Genomic DNA, 20,779 nt, shown 5'->3' on the forward strand with positions numbered 1-20,779 from the left:
ATACATACATACATACATACATACATACATACATACATACATACATACATACATACATACATACATACATACATACATACATACATACATACATACATACATACATACATACATACATACATACATACATACATACATACATACATGCGTATATATACCTACAATTATATACGCACATAGACATAAATTCATACACACATAAAATACTTGTAATGATATATTGCAGATATATTGTGAGCGTCGTTTTAAATGGCCGCGCTATGAACAACCAGTTGCATAAAGTAAGTTAGAGAATTAATGATTAAATAAAAAATTTGGAGACTAATTTTAAATAACTCCACTGATGATGGCGCTACTATATCTTCCGAGAGTTTGTTACTATATTTTGCTGCTCTATTGAATAAAAAGTTAAATCTTGGGCGAAATATTTTCACTAATCTTATAATGAATCTTGAATCTTGAAGAATCAATACAAATTTAGAAAAAGTTTGTTCAATAGGATTTGTTTATTTCCGTAACATTTTTAAGCATTAAATTTTAATTTCCATTTCCGGTCTGTAAATCGTTTGAATGCAGATACGGAGAAATTAAATTATTCTAAAGGAGGTTATTCACCCATGCCTAAGTCCTTCGCATCAGTTGATTGGGAGAAAAAAATGCAATGTGGGATTTACATTCAATCTACCTTAACCATTATCTATTCATGGAAACCATTATCTATTCATGGAAACTCATTTACAAGGTTTGTAAATGAGTTTCCATGAATCGATGAAGAGAAACCATGCCCTTCTCAATTTTTATTTATTAAGAGGTTTGAAAAGTTTGCTTTATATCTTCTTTAGCCTTCTGCTGAAATTCTTACTTTGAATGATATCAAGAAAATTAGTGTCAATTATTGGTTCAACGGACCGCAGGAAGAAACACCTTGCACCCTTAAGTACCATTAAAATGACATTTGTAGGTGTGTGAAAATAATTATAGTTAGCTTCACTTTTTTTAACCCGTCAGCCAGCGATAAAGATAATCTCAGTTTTATCACAACTTATAGTGTCACTCAACTGAATTTTTTTTTATAGAAAAGTATTGACTCAATTATAGAAAAGATGGTTTCTGAAATCTGGACAAAGGTTAGGAACAAAAAACAAGCCAATCAGTAAACTTGAGGGGGCCATTGGGCATTCAAGAACTTGAAGCCGTTTATTTGAACTTCTTTTTTCTTTTCGTATTCATAATATTAATAATATTATAACAACATTTCAATAATATTGCAAAAATGATATTGTAATATTGCAAAAATGATGTTGTAATAAATTTATTTATATAAAAAAAGTTTAGCCATCTTTAATCTGAGGGACTTGTACCTGAATTGGATAAATACACAGATTTTGATTATAAAGTACAAAGTTTAAATATAAAGATGCCTTCTTAAAGCAACAAAATTAAGTTCTTTTCACTACAAGAAATTTCTTTAAATTTTTTATTGCCTCCTAAACTAATAGAGACAATGGATCTAGATCAAGACATAAAACTCGAGGATTAAAACAGTTAAAAAATTCTTTCATGGATGATTCATGGATGACTTTACTGATTCATTTTCCAGATATTTGTTGTACCAATAGTTGATACTGTCAAGAGTTTGTTTCGTTCCTCTAACGTAAAAGTTACTGCACATCATAAGCAAGATTTTTTCCTGAATATTCGCATAGGTTAAATAGCGCATTTCCACATCTTCCAAACTTAACTTCTCTATAATTTACCTTAAGTTATAATTTTAAAAGATCATAAAAGATTATAAAAGATTATAAAAGATTATAAAAGATTATAAAAGATTATAAAAGATTACAAAAGATTATAAAAGATTATAAAAGATTATAAAGATTATAAAGATTATAAAAGATTTTAAAAGATTACAAAAGAAAGATTATAAAAAATTATAAAAGATTCAGGAATAGGTGGTTAAGGTAGTTTCAAGCTTGCTTTAAAAAGCCTCAACAAAAGGTTCCTCCAAACAATTGCAATCATGCGCCAAATGATTTGATTCAGTGCTAATGACGTCTATATGGGAAGAGAGAAGGCTCAAACATTTCTGATGGAACGTTATTAACAACACTAATTAATTTAACTTTCCGTTTCTGATGTTTGTCTACATCTAATTACACCGCTGAATCGTGCGAAGAGTGTAGGCGTTATTAATCCTTAATTAATGCTTTGTGTGCTTAATGCTGTCTGAAAATCAATATAATTACAGTTAAAGTAGTAATTTAAGTTTTATGTAAGTCAAATATTCAAAATCATTTACACGTTTTGAGAAAGTTGAAATGATTTAAAAATTTTTATCTAAATTTTTTATTTCTTTGGCTTTTAATTTACTTTGATAAATATAAAATAATTTTGACATTTTTTTTTTGTATATAAAAATTGTATTTTTAGTCTTAAACATTCAAGTTGAAAAAAAATATCGTAACAACAACTGACAAATGTAATAACAAGTTTTAAAAAAAACACGACAAATTAAATCTAATCTAAGCAACAAAATAAAAATTTACTTCTGCTTGAAGCGAAATTCGCTTAAATTTAAGGAAAAATTTGTAAAAGAGAATAATTCAAAATACACACACTTAGAATCTTCGAACTTGGTCAGGTTAAAAGGAAATGGAAAAAAACGTGACCTTTTTTTCTTAAAACTTAGGTTTGTTAATATATAAAGAAGTTGCTTTAGAAAGTGCGGAACATAAAGACGTATCTAAAAAAGAAGAGCCTTACCTCCCTTGTGTGAAATAAAAGAAAAGGAAACGATGGGAGAAACCACGTTCAAGAATGAGATAATGTAAATGAGACTCATAAAATCGCTGAAAATGTAACTTAAATTTACAACTTTAAACATTTAATTTTATTTAAAAAAAATGAAAAACTTTCTTAAAAAAGCTTTGAATTTTCTAAAATCCATCAGTCAAATCCACCGGTCAAATAGGCAAAACTTAGGTGTTGATTTTTTTTTATACCTGATATTTTTTAAAAGACCAAAAATCACCGATAAAAAGTAAACAAAAATTTTGACCGAAAAAAAATTTTTTTTTGGTAAAAATTTCCAGAAAGAAAAACTACAAAAATAAATTTTTTTTAAAGCTAAATTTATGTAAATTTATGACTGTTTGCCACCTTAATGTTTTTTTTTGTTTATAGTTTACGAATAAGATTATGCAACATACCTAATCAATAGAACAAAACCCACGTAGAACATTTAAATAATAACCAATAGAATTAAAGAAAAAATCGCAGCTAGAAAACGTTTGAGCTCACTTCCTTCTTGTAAAACGATCTCATCAAGACAGTAATAATTTATAATAATTTTTTTATTTTACTGCAGACATAACAAGAAGTCAAGGCTAAAATCTTCAGAATGACTTGATGATTAAAGACATGAAACATCTTAGATGCTCTCAGTGCATTTAAGATTATTGATTAAATACGATGAATAATTCTCATCAAAACGAACAGAAAGTGTGAGCTGCAGCTTTTTTTGTGTGTGTGGGATGCAATTTTAAGATACTAATTTAAGGAAAATATTTCGATCTAAATTTTAACCAGAAAATGAATTCGTAAAAAGTTTTTGTTTATTTTCTATCGTTTTATTCTTAATTTTTCTTTCTTTCGCTTTTGTATTAAAAAGCACACAAACACGCACAAAAAAACTGAATCTGTAAAGATCTCAGTGTGCCATGTCTAAAGGAGTAGTGCTATTGTTTTTTAATCCGTGAAAACTGTGCCAAATCTTAAAAGGGGAAACAAAAAATAGTCTTGAGATATTTTGAAAGCATCAGATATTTCGTAATGATTCGTCATAAGTCTTAAAAGAAACTTTAGGATTTGTAATCGCCTTCAATTGTGAAACAGTGTTTCATCATTTTTTCCTAAATATTCTTTCACTTTTTTTTGGATATGGCGGAAAGTTTGTGTTTATGATTTAATTATAATTTAATGTACCTGGAGGTCGCAACTTCTTTTTTTTACAATAATTTCTACAGCTCTTTTCTCTCTATTTTATTTTTCTGTTTCGTCATGCACTTCAATTTTTCGCTTTAGAATTTTAACAATAAATATCTCTTTGCTGTAAATGTTACTTGTGCTGTAAATGTTTGCTTTAATCAAGCCACAAGCCGGTGCAAACTAAAACAAGAAACTTAAAAAATTCATTTCAAACTCAAAAAGAAGAAAAATTGGCGCTCATGAGAAATTCTAAATTTTTGTGTTTTACGTTTTTTGTCGCGTTATTTCTCTAGAACAGTGGTCGGCAAACTGTGACTCGTTTAAAGTTTTAATTCTATTAATTTTAGATTTTTGTTCACGTAAAAAAAAAGTTAGCTTTCATAAGATTTCTAAATCGTTACGCTGCTGATATTTTGCTCTTTTGACATAAACGTTTTTTTGACTACTGCTCTTGAACATAAATCCCCCACTGCCATCTTAAAAGTAAAATAATCAAAGTTCAGCTATCGCCTTTGCTAATTATTTATTAATTTTCTTTTAGTTTTTTTTTTTTTTTTTTTTTTGTAGGCCAAATAGAGTAATCTTCAGCTGAGGAACAGAGGAGCATCTTTAATTGAGGAACAGAGGAGCATCTTCATCCTAGGAATTTAGATCTTATTCTACATATTTTGCTTATAACTTAAATACTCAATTTTTTGAACGTCTGCTTTGAGTTATCTTTTTCTTTTTTTTTTTTTTTCCAACGTCAAACGAAATTAGATACCTTGGTGTTTGTCGGGCAATTTGTGATGCAGAGTTATGATGGATTCAAAACAAATAACTTGCATAATATCAAGCTTTTGTACTAAAATTAAACTAAAATTTAAAAAAAAAAAAAACTCTTTTAAATATTTAAATATGTGAACATTAAAAAATGTTAACACCTTTGTTAGGTTTGAAAAAAGTTTGAAACTTTTAAATCTCTTTCAGTAAATGCTTAACCAACATATAAATCGATTCGATTCCTAGCAGACATAAGATTCTCTGATCAGCAATAATGTAAATGCTCAACCATTGCTAACCCGGTCCACATGAGGTTTTCACAAACTCACTCGTGGTTTACACAATTACGCCCGCAGTAGACACAAGTTTTATGCTGTTTCTGGTTATCATCAAACGGTGAAAAATTTTATTGATAAAAAATTCCCCTCAAAAATCGCTGAGGAATCAAATATTAACACGTTTCCTATTTTTAGCAACTTTCACATTCGACGCCTTTCAGCTTTGGCAGCCTTGAACTTTGAATTGTTTGTCGATGAATGACGCAACCCACGTTTTTGTATATAAACGGATCCTGTGCATATTCTTCAATCTTCCATTAATAGTAAAGCTGGCTTGAAGAAATTTTTCTATTGATGTTTTAACCATCTTCAGAAATCTTGCATCAGTATAAAAAGTTCAAAGTCGTAAAATCAGCATGAAATTTGTTTTCTGTTTCGTTGTTTCGTTATTGATAACAAGAACTCTATGCAAACCCGTTGAAGTTGCGCCATCAATTGCCCCAAACGCTGGAGAACAAACAACAAACAACAACTTACCACCAAATTGTAAATCAACCATTGCGTATACCATCAGGAATGTTTGTTTTCAGGCGGTGTGTTTTCCGGTGAAACTTTCAAAGCAAGTAATTAAATGCATTGGAATATAAAACGATTTGAGTTGCGATCATCGTAAGGTAGCGTCGACAACCATCATAAAGTAACGTCAAAAATCAACGTAAAGTAGCGTCGGCAGTTTTTTTAGAGATTTCAGTTACAGTCTAATGCATTTTTAAGCAGGTTTTGAAACAAAAGATATCTACTGCTGAGAAAAGCGGTTTTATGTTAAGAGTTAATTCAGAGACGAGCTAAGCCCTTAAAGTATAGTTCATGGGATAGAAAAAAGGAAAAACTTCTGTACAAGGTTTTGCAACAAACAATTAATGGCATCTACGTTAGCAAGTAAAGGACGAAATAAAATGACGAGTTAGTAAACTTGACAAATTCTATTAACTAACGCATCATTGTACAACTATGACAACACCATATGAGTGACGTTTTCGTATATGTTTTTTTTTTTTTTTTTTTTGTGGATTTTAAACTTTAAAATTGCAAACTTAAAAGATTATATTTACATTAATTGTTTATGTAGCTTAATCTAAAAGTAATTAGTTAGGGATTGTTTACACTTCATGTTTATATAGCTTAAATAGAATTGCGCTTTTGCATACATTCTTTTTCATCATAAATATACGCGTGCGTATATTAATGTTCTAGTGTATTCCCAAACGATCGTAAACAACAAACCAAAGAAACAAATTGCGTAATATCGTATCGGTAGCAATTAAAAATAAAGTTTAAAAAAATCTGTAATTTTATCAACTGTTGGTCGATGTTTTCGCAAAATATTCCGCCGTTATTTTTGTTAGATATTAGGAAAGATTTGTTCTAAAAGCTTAAAAAAAAAAATAAACAGTTAATTAAAATAATGCAGTTAAATTAACCTGAGTGTCAGAAAAGAGTGTCTTTCTCTGGTGTTTGTTGTTTTTGCACTTTCTCCCTGATACTATTTTCTGAAATTCGTAAAACTAAAGGTTACTATTTTTGGTTACAAGACATATGTTAAAACAAAAGTTGTTTTTAAAAAAGGTCTTTGAGTTTTTTTTCTAAGAATACTAAAGTTAAAAAGCTTAGCTAACCAAAATAACTCCAAGTATCCTGGTATACCGAAAAAAGCTTCAAGTATCCTAGTATACTGAAAATCCTTATTACGGCTTCACGAAAGTGGCAGAAATTTTAAACATCAGCGTTTGGTTTTTAACGAATATCGAATAACAAATAGTAACTTTTAAATCAGTCTTTTACGATAAGTAGAATTTTCTGAAATTCATTAAAAATAGTACACTGTATGTGTCAAAAACAGTAAAGTTTATGGGGTCACATTTACACGTTTAAATTCGCACATAATTTATTATTTAAACTTGTATAAGTTAAACGGTTTTAATCGAATAGGAATTCTGCGCATGCGTTTTAAATGGCTAAAACCAAAAAACGTGTAAGAAGCGCAACGAGTCACAATGATGCTTTTTTAAATCTCAAAACAAAATGCTTAAGATTTTTTAGTTGTGACGTCTTATGGTGTTGTTTTTGCACCCCATTTTCTTTTTTGTGATTTCCCTGGCACGGCTTCCATTGAGGTTTCAAAATAAAGATTATTTAGAGGGAAGCCATTAAAGATTGTTTCAGAGAGAGGTTCTTTAAAATCAAAGACAAACAACAAATTGTCCGTTTTTTTTTTAATCATTTATTGAGAGTCGGAAGAAAACGCTGAAGCCTGGGGAATAGAGAGTGACTCAGAAGTTTTTTCGTTTTCTTATATTATCATGGTATTGGATATCAAAGTTGCGTCACTCTGTAGCCGGTAGTTTTTACACTTTCATCAAACGAAATTGTTGAAATAACTTAAATTAACTAAAAAAGTTGAAAGAAAAAAGCAAAACAATCCAAAAGTTAAAAATTCAAGTTTGAAGAGTTTTAAGCTCTCCCTGAGAAAATATTTGTTTTAACCATAATGCTTTTCGGCATTCTTTCCGCATTAAAACTAAAGTGTTAATCTTTAATGCGTGCATTTTTACCCGTTTTTGAAGTTCTATAGCACAGCATTTGTTGCCACGTGTTAACAAACTTTTTTTTTTTTTACATTTAATGACTTTTTTCAGATTCCATGGTAACTTACTTTAATAATCATCATAAACAAAAATCGTTAAAGTTTTTATCTTCAGCCAAATTAACAAAATTTTATTGAACCAAAAATAAGTTCTTTTAACAATTAATGCAGCGCTAAAATATCGGGTTTATAAGCATGCATTAAAACGGTGTAGTTTTTTTTATATGCTGCAAAGCATTAATTTTTTTTAAAAAAAAAAAAAAAAATAGATACTTATAATTCCCCGCTGAATATTTTGAAATTTCGCGATTCCTTTTCGGCAAATCAAAAGTGTCTCTAGAAGTGTCGTTAGAAGTGTCGTTAGAAGCGTCCGTTAATTGTTTCTGGTTTACTTTTTGAAATTTCACTACGAGTTTTGGAAAATCACAACGAGTTTCAAAGAAAAAAATCGAATCATAAAAAGCCTACGTTTAACAAAACAATAAGTGTGAAGCCTTCTCAAAAAAAAAAAAGATGAGATAGTGCAGACATTGTCTTTAAAGTATTATTATGCAAAGGCGGTTATCCAATATACTAGATATCCACTAATAGCTGATAGTGCTTCTGTAACGGAAAAAAAGAGGCAATTCAGACTCTCTTGTTGAATATCAACTTTGTTTTCCTCATTTAATTGTATTAGATGTCGTTAATAAAAAATATCGTAATAGATGTCGTTAAAAAACAATATATCAATAATCAAAATGCCAATGACAAAGATCTTAACGATCTTAACGTTGAAGGTGAAATGAAGATTATTGAGCGAGCTCCAAATCTTCTTTCTGAGCTTCATAAAGTTTTGCCTAAAGTTAGAAAAATAGTTGGAGCTTTTAAAAAATCACTTAAAAACTGATACTTCAAAACATTACTCTAAAGATGAATTCAGAGGAGAACTTTTTCTATTTTTGGAGTCAAAAATTCGTTAGAATTCAATGTTAGCCAAGAGATTTATTTAGAGGTTTATCAAAATTAAAAATGTTAATAAATCGCTAAAAGATTTCGGATTAGAAAAACTTAAATGATGCTTGGTAACAAAAAGACTTCCAAGATGATCACGCATCACCTGTCCAACAGAAGTTGATAATGATGATAATTGGCAATGATAATAGCAATGTGTCATCTGAATTTATGGCTGAATGCTTTGGAAAGTTGATCAAAAAAAAAAAAAAAAAAGCCATTAAGGTTCATTGGGCTCAAACCTTTGTAAAGAATTTAATTTGTTTGAAACTCAAAAAATCATTTTTTATTTGGAAATTCTTTAAAATGCTCACTCTACAATTCGTCCATCTAGTGTAGAAACTGGAAAAGCATTTAGTTCAACTGGACCATTTTTTAAAAAATTAGATCTAGATGCAATTGTTTTCTTAAGAAGCCATCTTAAATCACAACAATTCGAAAAAAAATGCAGACACGTGATGTTTGCATAAGAAAAGTTAATATATTTTTTTTAAATTTACGTTATATATTTTAAATAGTTAACTATTGCTAATATACAAATAAAAAAAAAAAAAAAAAAGTTGTATTTAATTGAATATTTTAGTAAATTAATTAAAGTATTTTAAATACTTTTAAAAACTTGATACTTCTTTGTCTGTAAGATTGAATAAAATAAAATTAGCAAATTGTAATTCACTTCACTGAAAATACCGCCGTATTTCATTAATATTATTTTATGAGCAATATATTTGGACTTTATTGTAATCTATTATTTTCATAATTATCATAAAAATTAGTCAGTAATTTTTTTTATCTTATATAATTCTTTTATTTAGCCTGATAAAATAACTATCAACGGTTAAATTGCTGATCGCTTGGCTAATTGGGTCTGGTAATTAGACTTTCTCTTGTGAAATATCCAATTACAATCAAAAAACGTTCGCAGCTTTTTACCAATTTTTTACACATAAAAGACGGTCTAGTCTAATTTTCATTTTACGCGTATAAATAAGTTTTAAAGTTTCCTGACACGCTTTTCAAAAATACTGCATTTTTAATTCTTGCCATAGAAAAATGTGGTGGTTCTTACAAGTACATCTTAAATGTTCAAAAAAAAGTAATTAGGCGGGAAAAAGACGCAATACAACGTCTAGAAAAACATTGAGTCGGTAGTTAGCATTCCACCAATCGCGTTAAAGGAAGTAAAAAGTATTTAAATATGAGAACCTTTTCGGCAGTTTAAGAATGAATTTTGCGATCCAAACTGAAATGAAAGTAAGTTTTAATTATATTATATAAATATGATATAAAAGTTTTTTTTGGTTTCATGAAAAAATTTTAAATTGTTACACTTCCCTTTTTATTTGTTTGTTAATTAATTTATTTTTTTGTCCGTAAATACATTTTTACAAACAAAATTTGTCGCTAAATATGTTGATCCAATAGTTCCACCATTTTTTTAGGGTTTAATGTGGACCTACATAGGTGTCTTAATTGTAGCAACTACCAATGGTTTGCCACTGGATAACACGACGGCGAATAATATATTTCCTTTAAGTCCGGTTTCAAACTTTGTCGTACCCAGTTCTCCTTTGTCTTTACCAGCAACAACAAAATCAACACTACTACCACTAGTTTTGAATCCAATTAATTCTATTAGGCAAATGACAACAGCTTTTGTTTCGCCGAACAACTTAATGACGGAATTAAAATCAAGCTACTCGCAAAAGGCTACAAACATAAAAATCTTCTCCTCTATGCGTAACAACACTTTACTGATTCAGCCAAGTAGATCAACTTCAAAAGTAATTGCTACCACAAGCTTACAAAAAAAAGCAATTTTTCAAGCAACAAGTTCTTTGATTTTGGATACTATTATTTCAAAAAGTAAACTTCCCTTAAGTCAACTTTCAAAGTTCATCACCATCGGTTATCCGTCGTCTTTCAGCACTACAAAAAAATCAACAGCAGCTCCGGATCGGAATAATTTTAAACAGGTGACAGCAGTTTTTTCCGCCAGCAACATCTCAAAGACCGAAATAATATCAGTTTATTTTCAAAAGATGACGACCATAGAAGTCAGCTCAATCACCACCATGAACCGCAAAAGCACCTTACAGATCCAGCCTACTTTGTCTATTTTTAATACGCTTGCTACCACAAGTGTTTACAAAGGTGCCTTATTTAGAGCAAACAACAACTCTTTACCTTTAGCTGCTACATCTGCAAATTTTCCATCTGGTCAAATTTTAAATGTCATCCCCGCGAGTTATACTCCATCTTTCAGCGAAACGAAAATATCAGTTTTGAATTCAAATAATAGTTCTGAAAAGCTGGCCACAGAGAGTTCAATTTCTCTCAATAATATAAAGACGAAGATAAGTTCAAACTACTCTCCAAGCACCATCTTACCGTCCAAAACAGATATCTCTATTTCTAAAGTAGCTGTTAACTCAAGTATCTCACCTTTTATCAATAAAAGTAATTTTACGAACTCTTCTCTTCGCACAGAGCGACTTACGAAAAGCATCACTCAAATGACACTGTCGGTATCACCAATTACAAGCAATCTTCAAAGAGTATCAAATTCCATTTCTGCAAGCGCTCCTATCTTGAACTCTCAGATTAGTCTCAGCGTTGTAAACAACATGATGCCATTCCTTCCGATGACGTTCCCTCAAATAATAGCCATTAACAATATAAATTCCGCGGAGACAATGGTAGCGGTCGAACTAAATATTTACAATGGATCATCTTTAACCGAACGTTTTGTGATATGTGAAGCAAATGAAAATTTCTGCCAAAACAAAGGAATTTGTTTTAAATCAGCGACTATGAGGTTTTGCAGGTAATCTTTTTAGATAAACTGTGAAGTGTTAACATTTTTTTTACAAATGAAAAATTAGTCAAATGTCGCTTTTTACTTCAGTATTTTCTGTTGCTTCTTAGGTGCATTGGAGACTATGTTGGACTTTTCTGCGAAACCAAAGGAATAACTGGTAAGGAATCAAACCGGCTGCCGTAAATTTTTTGTTTAAAACTGTGATTGTAGTATAACCTTTTTTTTAAAGGTATGGGAAGCATTGTGTTTTGGCTGGGAGCTATTTGCGGGGGGTTGTGCCTTCTTTTGATCATCAGCACGTGGTTTGTTCATAGAAAACTTAAGTAAGTTGTTTTTTAAAATTCCTTCAATATTTTTATTCTTCACAAGATTTTGAAATCCACCGCCGTAAAGAAATATATTCTTAAGGTGATTTTTACGTTTTGAGTATTTTTCTTTTAGCAAGGAAGAAAAGAAAAAGAAGAAGCTGGAAGAACAGCTTGGATCGGTAAAAAATCAGCACAAAAAATTGATACAGAAAATTGAATCTCAAAATAAAGACCAATCGTTCATCACAAATGATTTCAGCTATTATACTCTTTTTTTATCTGGACAATCTAAACAAAGTGTTCCAGACCTAAGCGTTCACAAGAGTATTATAAGCGATATTATTGATACAGATGAAGAACGAGAAATCTCAACGGTAGCAAGAGACATTGCAGATTGCAAAGCACAAGGAAATGTAGCCATCGATAGCTGCGTTGAGCAAAAGTGTGAAATATATCCGGTTGAAAACAATCGTGTTTTAAACGAAGTTGTTAAAAATAGAAAAACATCATCAGTAGCATCAATCCAACCTCCTCCCCCTCCCCCCCCACCGTTTGGTATGCGAAGGGTTTCAGATTTAAAGATGCATACATTGAACACCGCATTTGATCCAAGATTTAAAGCTAAAAGCAAAAGTCTAGAAAGTTTAAACCATCTTGGACTAAACCCATTGTCTAAAGAACTTTTAGGAAACAGAAGCAATGAAACCATTTACACAGGGACCATCGCAAACAACAGAAAGTTCTCAGATGCTACTCTTTACAGAAAAAAACCGAAAGGAATATGGGCTCAACAACAGGAAAGGGCTAAAGATGGCGTTTATTATTTTTAATTCAAGTTAAATTTGACTATGTTATTACTGTGAGTTTAACGTGGTTTTAATAAATGGTTTTTAGAATTATAGATGAATTTTAGTATTTTCGCGAAGATTACTATCAAGATTCACGGCGACATCATGAAGAAGAGTTACATAAAACTGTAGTGATAAAAACAATCGAACGTTTGAAAACGATTATTCTTAATCTTATTTTATTGTAGCAACAAAACAAAGCTTTTTTTCTACATCAATGAACATTGGAATGATAAGGAAATATGATTGATTTGAAAAATATAACCCAATTTAATGTCGTTTTTCTGATTTTTAGTAGACAATTTTTTTTTTTTTTTTTTTTGTAGATCATTTCGTTAAGCTACGTTCACGAGTAGCTACTTTCGTTAAGCTACGTTCACGAGTAGCTACTTTCTTCCTTTTAGTTAAACAGCAAATTATTTAGAGTTTTAATCTTTTAGTTAAAAAAAAAAAAAAAAAAAAAAAAAAATTTCTCACATTTTTGTTTAGCTGATTAAATTCAGACATTTATTGCGTAACAGCAGCATTAAATACTGACTCATTGAATTTGATTTTTTGCATTGTAAGATGAATGTATTATAAGGATTTTATCTTTTTAATACAAGGACCTTATAGGCATGGCAGTGATGAGTTAACGAAAATCTTCTTAAGAAATTCCATCCCATGCGTGACTTAACAATCCTAAAAGTTCGGCCTTAGAAGATAGGTTCCTGTTTTTTTTCGGAGGTTTCGGTTTAATATGCCCAGCTTGTGAAGATAATTGATGGCTATTTTTTGACTAACCTTAGCCCGTGGTATAAAATCGATAAACAATATAATTTTAAATGAAAGAGCAAGCTTAAAAATAAATTTCTTCTTTAATTAAGAAGCTTATTCATTGAACCATTCGAGAATTTCTACCTATTTAGTAGGCGGATTTACAGCTAAATTCGTTTTAACTTTTAATCTTCAGTTGTTTTTTTTATATGAATATTCATTCGAATATTATTTTTTTATGAATATTCATTCGTTTGAGAATAACGACCTTAATTGTTTTGTGTTGTTATATTTGATGGCACAATGCATTATGTACCTCGAACCACATGCTTACATTTAGGAGTCTATGTATAGGTAGAAATATATTTAAGTTTGAACTTATTAAGAACTTTAATGGAAAAAAAGGGACAGTCATATCATAGTCAAATCTTAAGTCAACCAAATGATTTTCCGACTAAGTATACAAAACAACTTTTATGACAGCTGATGTGTATGCATGCGTGTATATTTCATTTTTACCAGACAAAACTCATTCCTAAAGAGACGATTAGAAAGATAATGGGGCAAGAAAAGCAACCGATACGGACAAATAAACTGAAAATGTATATATCAACTATACTGGAGTTCTAAAAAATATTTACATTATCAACACACTTCAAATTATAAAAAATTAAATTTCTTTCTGTCGAGGTAACTTAATTTTAAGACATCAGATATAAATTGTCCACACAAAAAACTAATCCGGTGTGTAATAAATTTTACGTACGTTAAGTACTTTTAAGTGAAACAGTTGGTCCACACACACACACACGCAACTTATCTTTTGTACGCAGAATCTAAAACTGTCAAATTTGATAGTGATCAACATTATCCAGCATGCTGATTTATTCTCCTTAAGAGAAAAAGAAAAACTTAAAGTTGTCAAATTTATTAAGATTCGATTTGTAGCTTGTAATATGTAACCTGGCAGCAATTTTAAGATAAAGCAAACGTCGCACTAATATATGTTTAGTCATTATGCACCGCTCTGAATCATTTACTTTTTCTACCAGCGAAATTATTGCTATGAACTTGCCGATGTGACGCAGACAGCTGAAACCATACCGGAGTTTATACTTAAGCTTTCGACTTGCACTGGGTCTTCGCAGCCTTGCTCCGTTTTAACTTGGCGTGAAATAACGTCTGAATGACTTTCTAGGTTTGGTTCAGAATTGTTTAATATACTCTGTTCGATATCTTGTTGAGATAATTGTAACGGTTGCAACAGACGAGCGACTTGTTGTTGTTGTAGTTGAAAAACGGCATTCGAACTTTGCAATATAGAATGCTGTTGTAATTGATGCCGCAGTGTTAGCGAAGGTCGACTTTTACTTACCTCAGCATTAGAGGTAATAGGGTCACTCAGCTTTCGTTTTTTAACGTCTACAGTTTGATGAAGAGCTGGTCGAGGATAAGCACGTTTCGCTGCTTGCAGGGCTTCAGTAGGATTTTGAAGAATGCTAGAAGAGGGGGCTAAGACAACAAGAGTTTGGGGATTACTGGTATTTTGATATGGTGCAGAACCAATTTTACCAAGTAAACCATTAACCGAACTTTGCTGAGCTGTTAAAAAAAAAAAGATGTAATTGAAATTAGCATTTTCTCCTTACATTAGAAATAACATTAAATAAAATTATGTATTAAATATAATTTTTTTAAATCAAAATGATATTTTTTATTAAAGGCATTTAAAAACGTTTAGAGTAACAGTTTTTGAAAATATTGTATTTAGAAAGTAAAAGGTATCTGAGAAATATCAACCAAACTCAAAATTTTCTACCAGTGTTTCTGGTTGTCAGTATATCAGTTATAGAAAATGCTTTATCCCCTTTGTTTGAGTCTTTTTGATCCTCGACAGAGCTTGAAGATTGCAGAGCATCCAAGTGTGAACTGGTGACTGAAAAAGTGATAGGGACCATAGAGCCTTGTTGACTCATCATATGATTTAATGCATTTACACTTAAAAGTTGAGCAGAAGATAGAAGTTGAGCAGAAGGAACCACTGATGTTACGATTGTTGTATGGCTATATGATGAGGTTGGGTGAGTTCCAATTTGACTAGGACTTAGTAACGGGGACTTTATTGGTTGATGAAACATCATTGCAGTTGGTGGGTTAAGTGGTGATCGAACCTCAGTTGGCTGCCTGTCATTTGTTTGTAAATATATTCCAGAGGAAGGGCGACTTGCAGTAGTTGCTTGAACTACCTGTCCAGATCCTACTGTACCTATAAACTTATTTGAAGTGAAGAATACAGAACGAGGACTAGGTTGAGCACTAACTGAAGAGATTCTAACAGGTTGCAAAGCAGGAGGCAATGTAGAATTAAGATCATTTTGTTCTTCAAGATTAGACATACTTAAATCTTGTTGATCATCTTCACTGTTATTTCTGGACTGTGGTTTAAACGTTGGAGGCAGCATAACACCTTGAGTAGGTGACACAGGAGCAGACCTATTGTTTAATCATAATTACATTTATATTAGTAACAGAAAACACAACCACTGAAATTATGAAAAGTAAAAATGCTGCCAACTTATAATAATTATTTAGAATACTTACCTTGATGATATATAAGGTGGTCTAAAACAAGGCACACCTCTCTGTCGCCTTTTTCTAAATGCTTGTTCCATTAGCTTAGTCTCGCATGATAAATCAATACGCCAAAAAGAGCCTTTCCCAGGTTCATCTTGAGATCGAGGAACTTTCAAAAAATATCGATTTAAAGACAGGTTGTGTCGGATTGAATTCTACAAAAATTAGTTTGAGAAAGATATATAAATTTATATAACACAGCACAAAAAATATATTAAAAAAGCTATTCTTGAATTACAAAAACAAAAAAAAGATTCCATATTTAAGAATATTAAAGTTATTTTTTTAAACTTTTAACTATCCATATTTAGTAACAAAATCTTTATGTATGAAACATCAAGTTTAAGGATTAATCATTGTAAAATAAATTGCATTTTAAAATTAATTAGGACTATGTTCTGATATGAGTGATAGATAATACTCGGATGGTCATGTAAGGGAAAAAAGTCATTATAATAAAGGAAATACCTGCCAGCCTTTATCATTTATTCTATAGTAAGGGTAGTTTTTCATGATAAACTGATAAATTCCATTTAAAGTCAGTTGTTTATCAGCAGAAGAAGTTATAGCTTGAACTATCAGTTGAGCATAAGAGTAAGGAGGTTTTTCACCAGAGGTTCTTGGTTTACCATCTATGATCATAGGAGGCATTATGGTAGTAGGGGTACTGGCTTCATCACTTGAATCCTGACTGGATTTTTCACAAAACTCATCAATTCCATCACTTTCATCTTTTTCATCATCAGCTGCAGCAGAGGCTGCTGCAAGTAATTCAGAAGTATAGCTCTGATGCTGGCTAGAGCTTAGAGAGTCAGGTGGAGTTGGAAGATTTTGTTGTGCAGGACTCACAGGACAAGAATTAGGTACGCTAAACAAATATTTAAACAGAAGAATAAGCTACTGCTTAGATCTTTTATAACCAAGGAGAAAAATGCACAATTTTTAATAACATAATTTCTGTTATAGGCTCAGTAAGCCTCTAAAAATAGAATTAAAAAATTATCTACATGCTATTCAACCACCGTTCATCTGTAATTAAATATTTCTTTTAAATATAAAAAAACAAAAGAAAACAAAAGAAAACAAAAAAAAAGTGACAATCTAAGAATGATAACCAAAAAACCATAACACTACAATAATAGGTTTACTTTATCAACAACTTAACACTGAGAAAAAAATTATCTACAGTTTAAAATGTAAACATTTCTTTTTAAATTGTTAACAACAGATTCTGATGAACATACCTGATAGTGCCAGAAGGTGATGGAGCAGGCAAAGAGTAAACTGAATCTACATCTGGGATACTTATTCGAAGTGGAATAATAGACTTTTGTCTCGGAGGGCTTGCTACATGGTTGTCTGTAGCCGACTTGTCAAGGAGAGATGTAAACCAGACTTTAATATTTGTAGAAGGAAATCTTAAAACGCATCTAAAAAGATTTTAAAATCAAAAAATTTATATTCAAAATTATCAATGTTCTATTTTTTAAAAACTTTAAAACCTTTTTCTGTACAAGAAATTTTTGGAAAAAAAAAAAAAAAAAAAAAGAAAAAAAATATGACACTTTTTGTTTTTCTGAAATATGACAATAACTCTTTTGATAATGTAAACAACCTTCAGTCAAAAACGCTTAACTTCATTATTTACTCATCTATGGCTTGTTACTTTAACTTTAATTGCTCGTAGAATTAGTTTAGTTTTCTCCCATACTTTTTATAGCCTGGAAACTCAGCTTCATTCAAGAAACTGAAAAATTTATCATATAATTCAAGACTAAAACCAGACTTTCAACAGTTAGATCACAACTGTTAAAAAACTTCACCAGTATAAGCAAGAAAGAAATTAGTAAATAAGGCATCAATGACCTACTAGAAAAAAGAGTGATATGCTATCTTTTGTAACATTAAAACAAGAACGCAAATAAATCATCTTACTTTCCTTACAGCGTAGACAATTAACTGGCCCCAGAGATTGTAGCCGATTTTAATAATAGGCACAACAAAAAACTTTCAGCATATGCAGCTAAATGAAGTTATCCTAAGTTTTTATGATAGGGCTGCAGTCTGTAAGCCACCCTTATGGCAAAAAACAAGAAACTCCAGTGGCCACAGAAAAAAGTAATGGACTGTCAACAAATGTAAAAAGGCTATGTTAACATCAATTAAAATATCAGGCTTTTAGCAGTAAAGACAGATTTACATGCAAAATTCAGCTAATGAAAAGATTATGTTCCACTGTGTAACTCCAAACACAGAGGAAGTTCAGTATTGATTTGGGAAACAACTGTTGTTATTGGGGTCAGTCCACTATACAAGGCCAAGTGTTTCCTCAAATAAAAACATCCCAAAAGCAGTTTATGCAAGAAATAAGCTTATTGACCAAAGGTTTACTACGCAACAAGATATTGTCCTTAAACATAGTTGCTGTGTTGCATCAAAATTAAAATAAAGAAAACGCCATTCTTAGTAATAACATTTCTTACTCTTTCACCCTAACTAAAAAGAATATCAAAAGAACTTCAAAAGTCATTTTATTAAACAATGAGATGACTTACATAAAGTGAACGTGGACTAATCAATTTAAACCTATACATATAGAGATTTATAAAATCTAAATAATTAGGGGAAAATCCTGGAGCTTTTTTTTGTCTAACTTATACTCCTAGGTATTGTTATTGTTAAGCCACTGTTTATCTGTTCAATGTCCAAACTATTGAAGATTTACATAACTTTTAGATTTTAAATCATAAAAAATGCTTGTAAATGTGGGAAACAAGAATTTATATCATATTTGTTAGTGTTTTTTAAATGAATATTATTTACTGACTGTTTCAGGCTTAAAAAGTCTGAATGTGGCTTGTAGTTGTTAAGAAATTAAATTTTTCACATATTTGGTTAAAAAAAAAAAACAACAAGAGAGTAATCTTCCGATTTAAACTTCCAGATCCAAACTACAGTGAGCAGAGTTGGATTGGCAAATTAGAAAAAAGAAACTAACTTCTGAGGAACATTTTTGTACTCTTTTGAAAAAAAAAAAAAGAAAAAGAATAAGTTAGATCCAGCTCAACTATGAAATCTTCTCACTAGAATGATGAGAATTATAAGAATAATTATAATAATCATGTTTTTTTCTTGTCTTTTCTTTATCTTATTTAGGTCATTGCATTTTATTAATGAATTACTATTTGCAATGACCTGTGTTTTTTTGTAACATCCTTAACACAAAATATATTGATATTGATTGATTGATATTGATAAGAGCCATATTGAAACTTAGAAGTTTTTTGACTATTAGCTGTTTTAGTTTTCTAAAGATAATTTATTTCTTTATTTAATCAGTATTTGTCTATTTATTCAAAAAATACTTAGTGCCAAAGAACTTTAGCTCAGCAGTGTACTTGGCACAATGGCTGGTAAAAGTCCTCTATTAACAGTTAATGAGTAAAGTACAATTTAAAATCAATCAGGATTCTTTAAACGTATAACTATTTTAATATATCACAAGATTAATGATGATAAAAATGCCATGAAATCAAACAAAATTTATCATTATGTCAATAATTACTCATCTTTTTTTTATATATGAAATGGTTTTGATATCAACTTGAGTTTAATGAAAAAGAAAAAAGAATGTTATGGATTTTTAAGGAAAGTTTTTTTTACAAGAATAACTAACAGATTAAGTTTCTAGAATTATCTAATATAAAGCTTTTATATAAATCTTCTTAAAATACCTGAATTTTGACCAAAGAATAGATGACACAAATACATGAAATGATGCACCTTTAGCATGTGAGATTTTATCACAATTTTTTACCTAAGTTTAAACAACTGTACAGTAACCACGTAACTGTCCCCTATTCAACAGAAATGTCTTATTACAAGGTTATATAGCAAGATTCAAGACAATTAAAATAAAAAAGATCTACTTGTTTTTTAGAGGAACTCTTTCAGATCCTTTTCGATGAAACTGTCCATCAACAAAAACACCATTTTTTCCACGAGTTGAAAGATAAAAGTAAGGCGAATCATACTTTATTTCTAAATGCTTTCTAGAAATAAAACTGGAATGGCCCATGTTTATGTCCACATCTCCAAGCTTGCTGTTTCTTCCTATTAAAATTCTGTTCTGACGAACCATGTATTCAAACTCTCTACCGGCCAACTTCGCAATAGGTGCATTATTTGACCATCCTGACTTCTTTGATTTCTCATTTTGGGAATCTCCTTGTCGCAATGATAATAATGCTAGAGCTGGGTCTTCGTGATCATCAGGTATACAAGCCATGATTTAAGTACCTTTCCCTCCAAAAGTTACTCTATGAAGAGAACGTGTTTTGGAAGATTCGATTTACATGTTGTTTTTATGATAACAGAGATAAATTATTTTTATGAAAGTTCTCCGTTTGTGTTTGAATCATGAGTTTATACTCTCCGTTAAATTTTATGATTCTCCGCAAGTATTAGCGCTGTTGCGATATATCAGAAAAACAACAACAACACTACTGTTTATCAACAAAACGCGCAATGGCTTTTGGGTGAAAGCATGCACATTTATAAACAGCAGAAACCACTTTGATTTTAGAAACAAGAAACGTTAATGGCTTGAAGTCGCTAAACTTGTTTGAAAGTAAAAATTAACCAAGACAACCAAGTCAAAGGTTTAACACCTAAAAAAAAACGTAACTCAAAGTTTTAAAAAAAGATAAAAATTATCAAATTTTTGAGGCTAAAAGTTTAGACGTGGA

The 20,779-nt window shown here is 30.5% G+C and overlaps 2 protein-coding genes across 3 annotated transcripts; one reads left to right on the forward strand and one right to left on the reverse strand.

The window, feature by feature from the left end:
* The first annotated feature begins 9,884 nt into the window (after positions 1 to 9,884).
* Positions 9,885 to 12,692, forward strand: LOC149878712 (uncharacterized). 2 transcript variants are annotated; one of them, XM_090071210.1, is made up of 4 exons: positions 9,885 to 9,918; positions 10,107 to 11,642; positions 11,715 to 11,808; positions 11,927 to 12,692. In XM_090071210.1, exons 3-4 carry the CDS (start codon positions 11,717 to 11,719, stop codon positions 12,621 to 12,623), a joined length of 789 nt encoding a protein of 262 aa, XP_089927336.1. In that variant the 5' UTR covers positions 9,885 to 9,918; positions 10,107 to 11,642; positions 11,715 to 11,716; the 3' UTR covers positions 12,624 to 12,692. The 2 variants fall into 2 exon arrangements, 1 of the variants encoding a protein (XP_089927336.1); XR_016446788.1 differs by having other exon boundaries at positions 9,891 to 9,918.
* Positions 12,693 to 13,987: 1,295 nt separating this feature from the next.
* On the reverse strand, positions 13,988 to 20,387 carry LOC145192755 (uncharacterized). Its single transcript, XM_080070077.2, has 6 exons — positions 19,961 to 20,387; positions 17,276 to 17,461; positions 16,500 to 16,899; positions 15,999 to 16,186; positions 15,217 to 15,890; positions 13,988 to 14,999 (listed from the first exon to the last, which is right to left on the reverse strand). Exons 1-6 carry the CDS (start codon positions 20,317 to 20,319, stop codon positions 14,461 to 14,463), a joined length of 2,346 nt encoding a protein of 781 aa, XP_079926203.2. The 5' UTR covers positions 20,320 to 20,387; the 3' UTR covers positions 13,988 to 14,460.
* Between the last annotated feature and the right edge of the window lie 392 nt (positions 20,388 to 20,779).

Source organism: Hydra viridissima, unplaced genomic scaffold (genome assembly GCF_058129835.1).
Source record: "Hydra viridissima isolate aposymbiotic clone 2 unplaced genomic scaffold, HvirCarnegie_v1 scaffold_14, whole genome shotgun sequence".
NCBI lineage: Eukaryota > Metazoa > Cnidaria > Hydrozoa > Anthoathecata > Hydridae > Hydra > Hydra viridissima.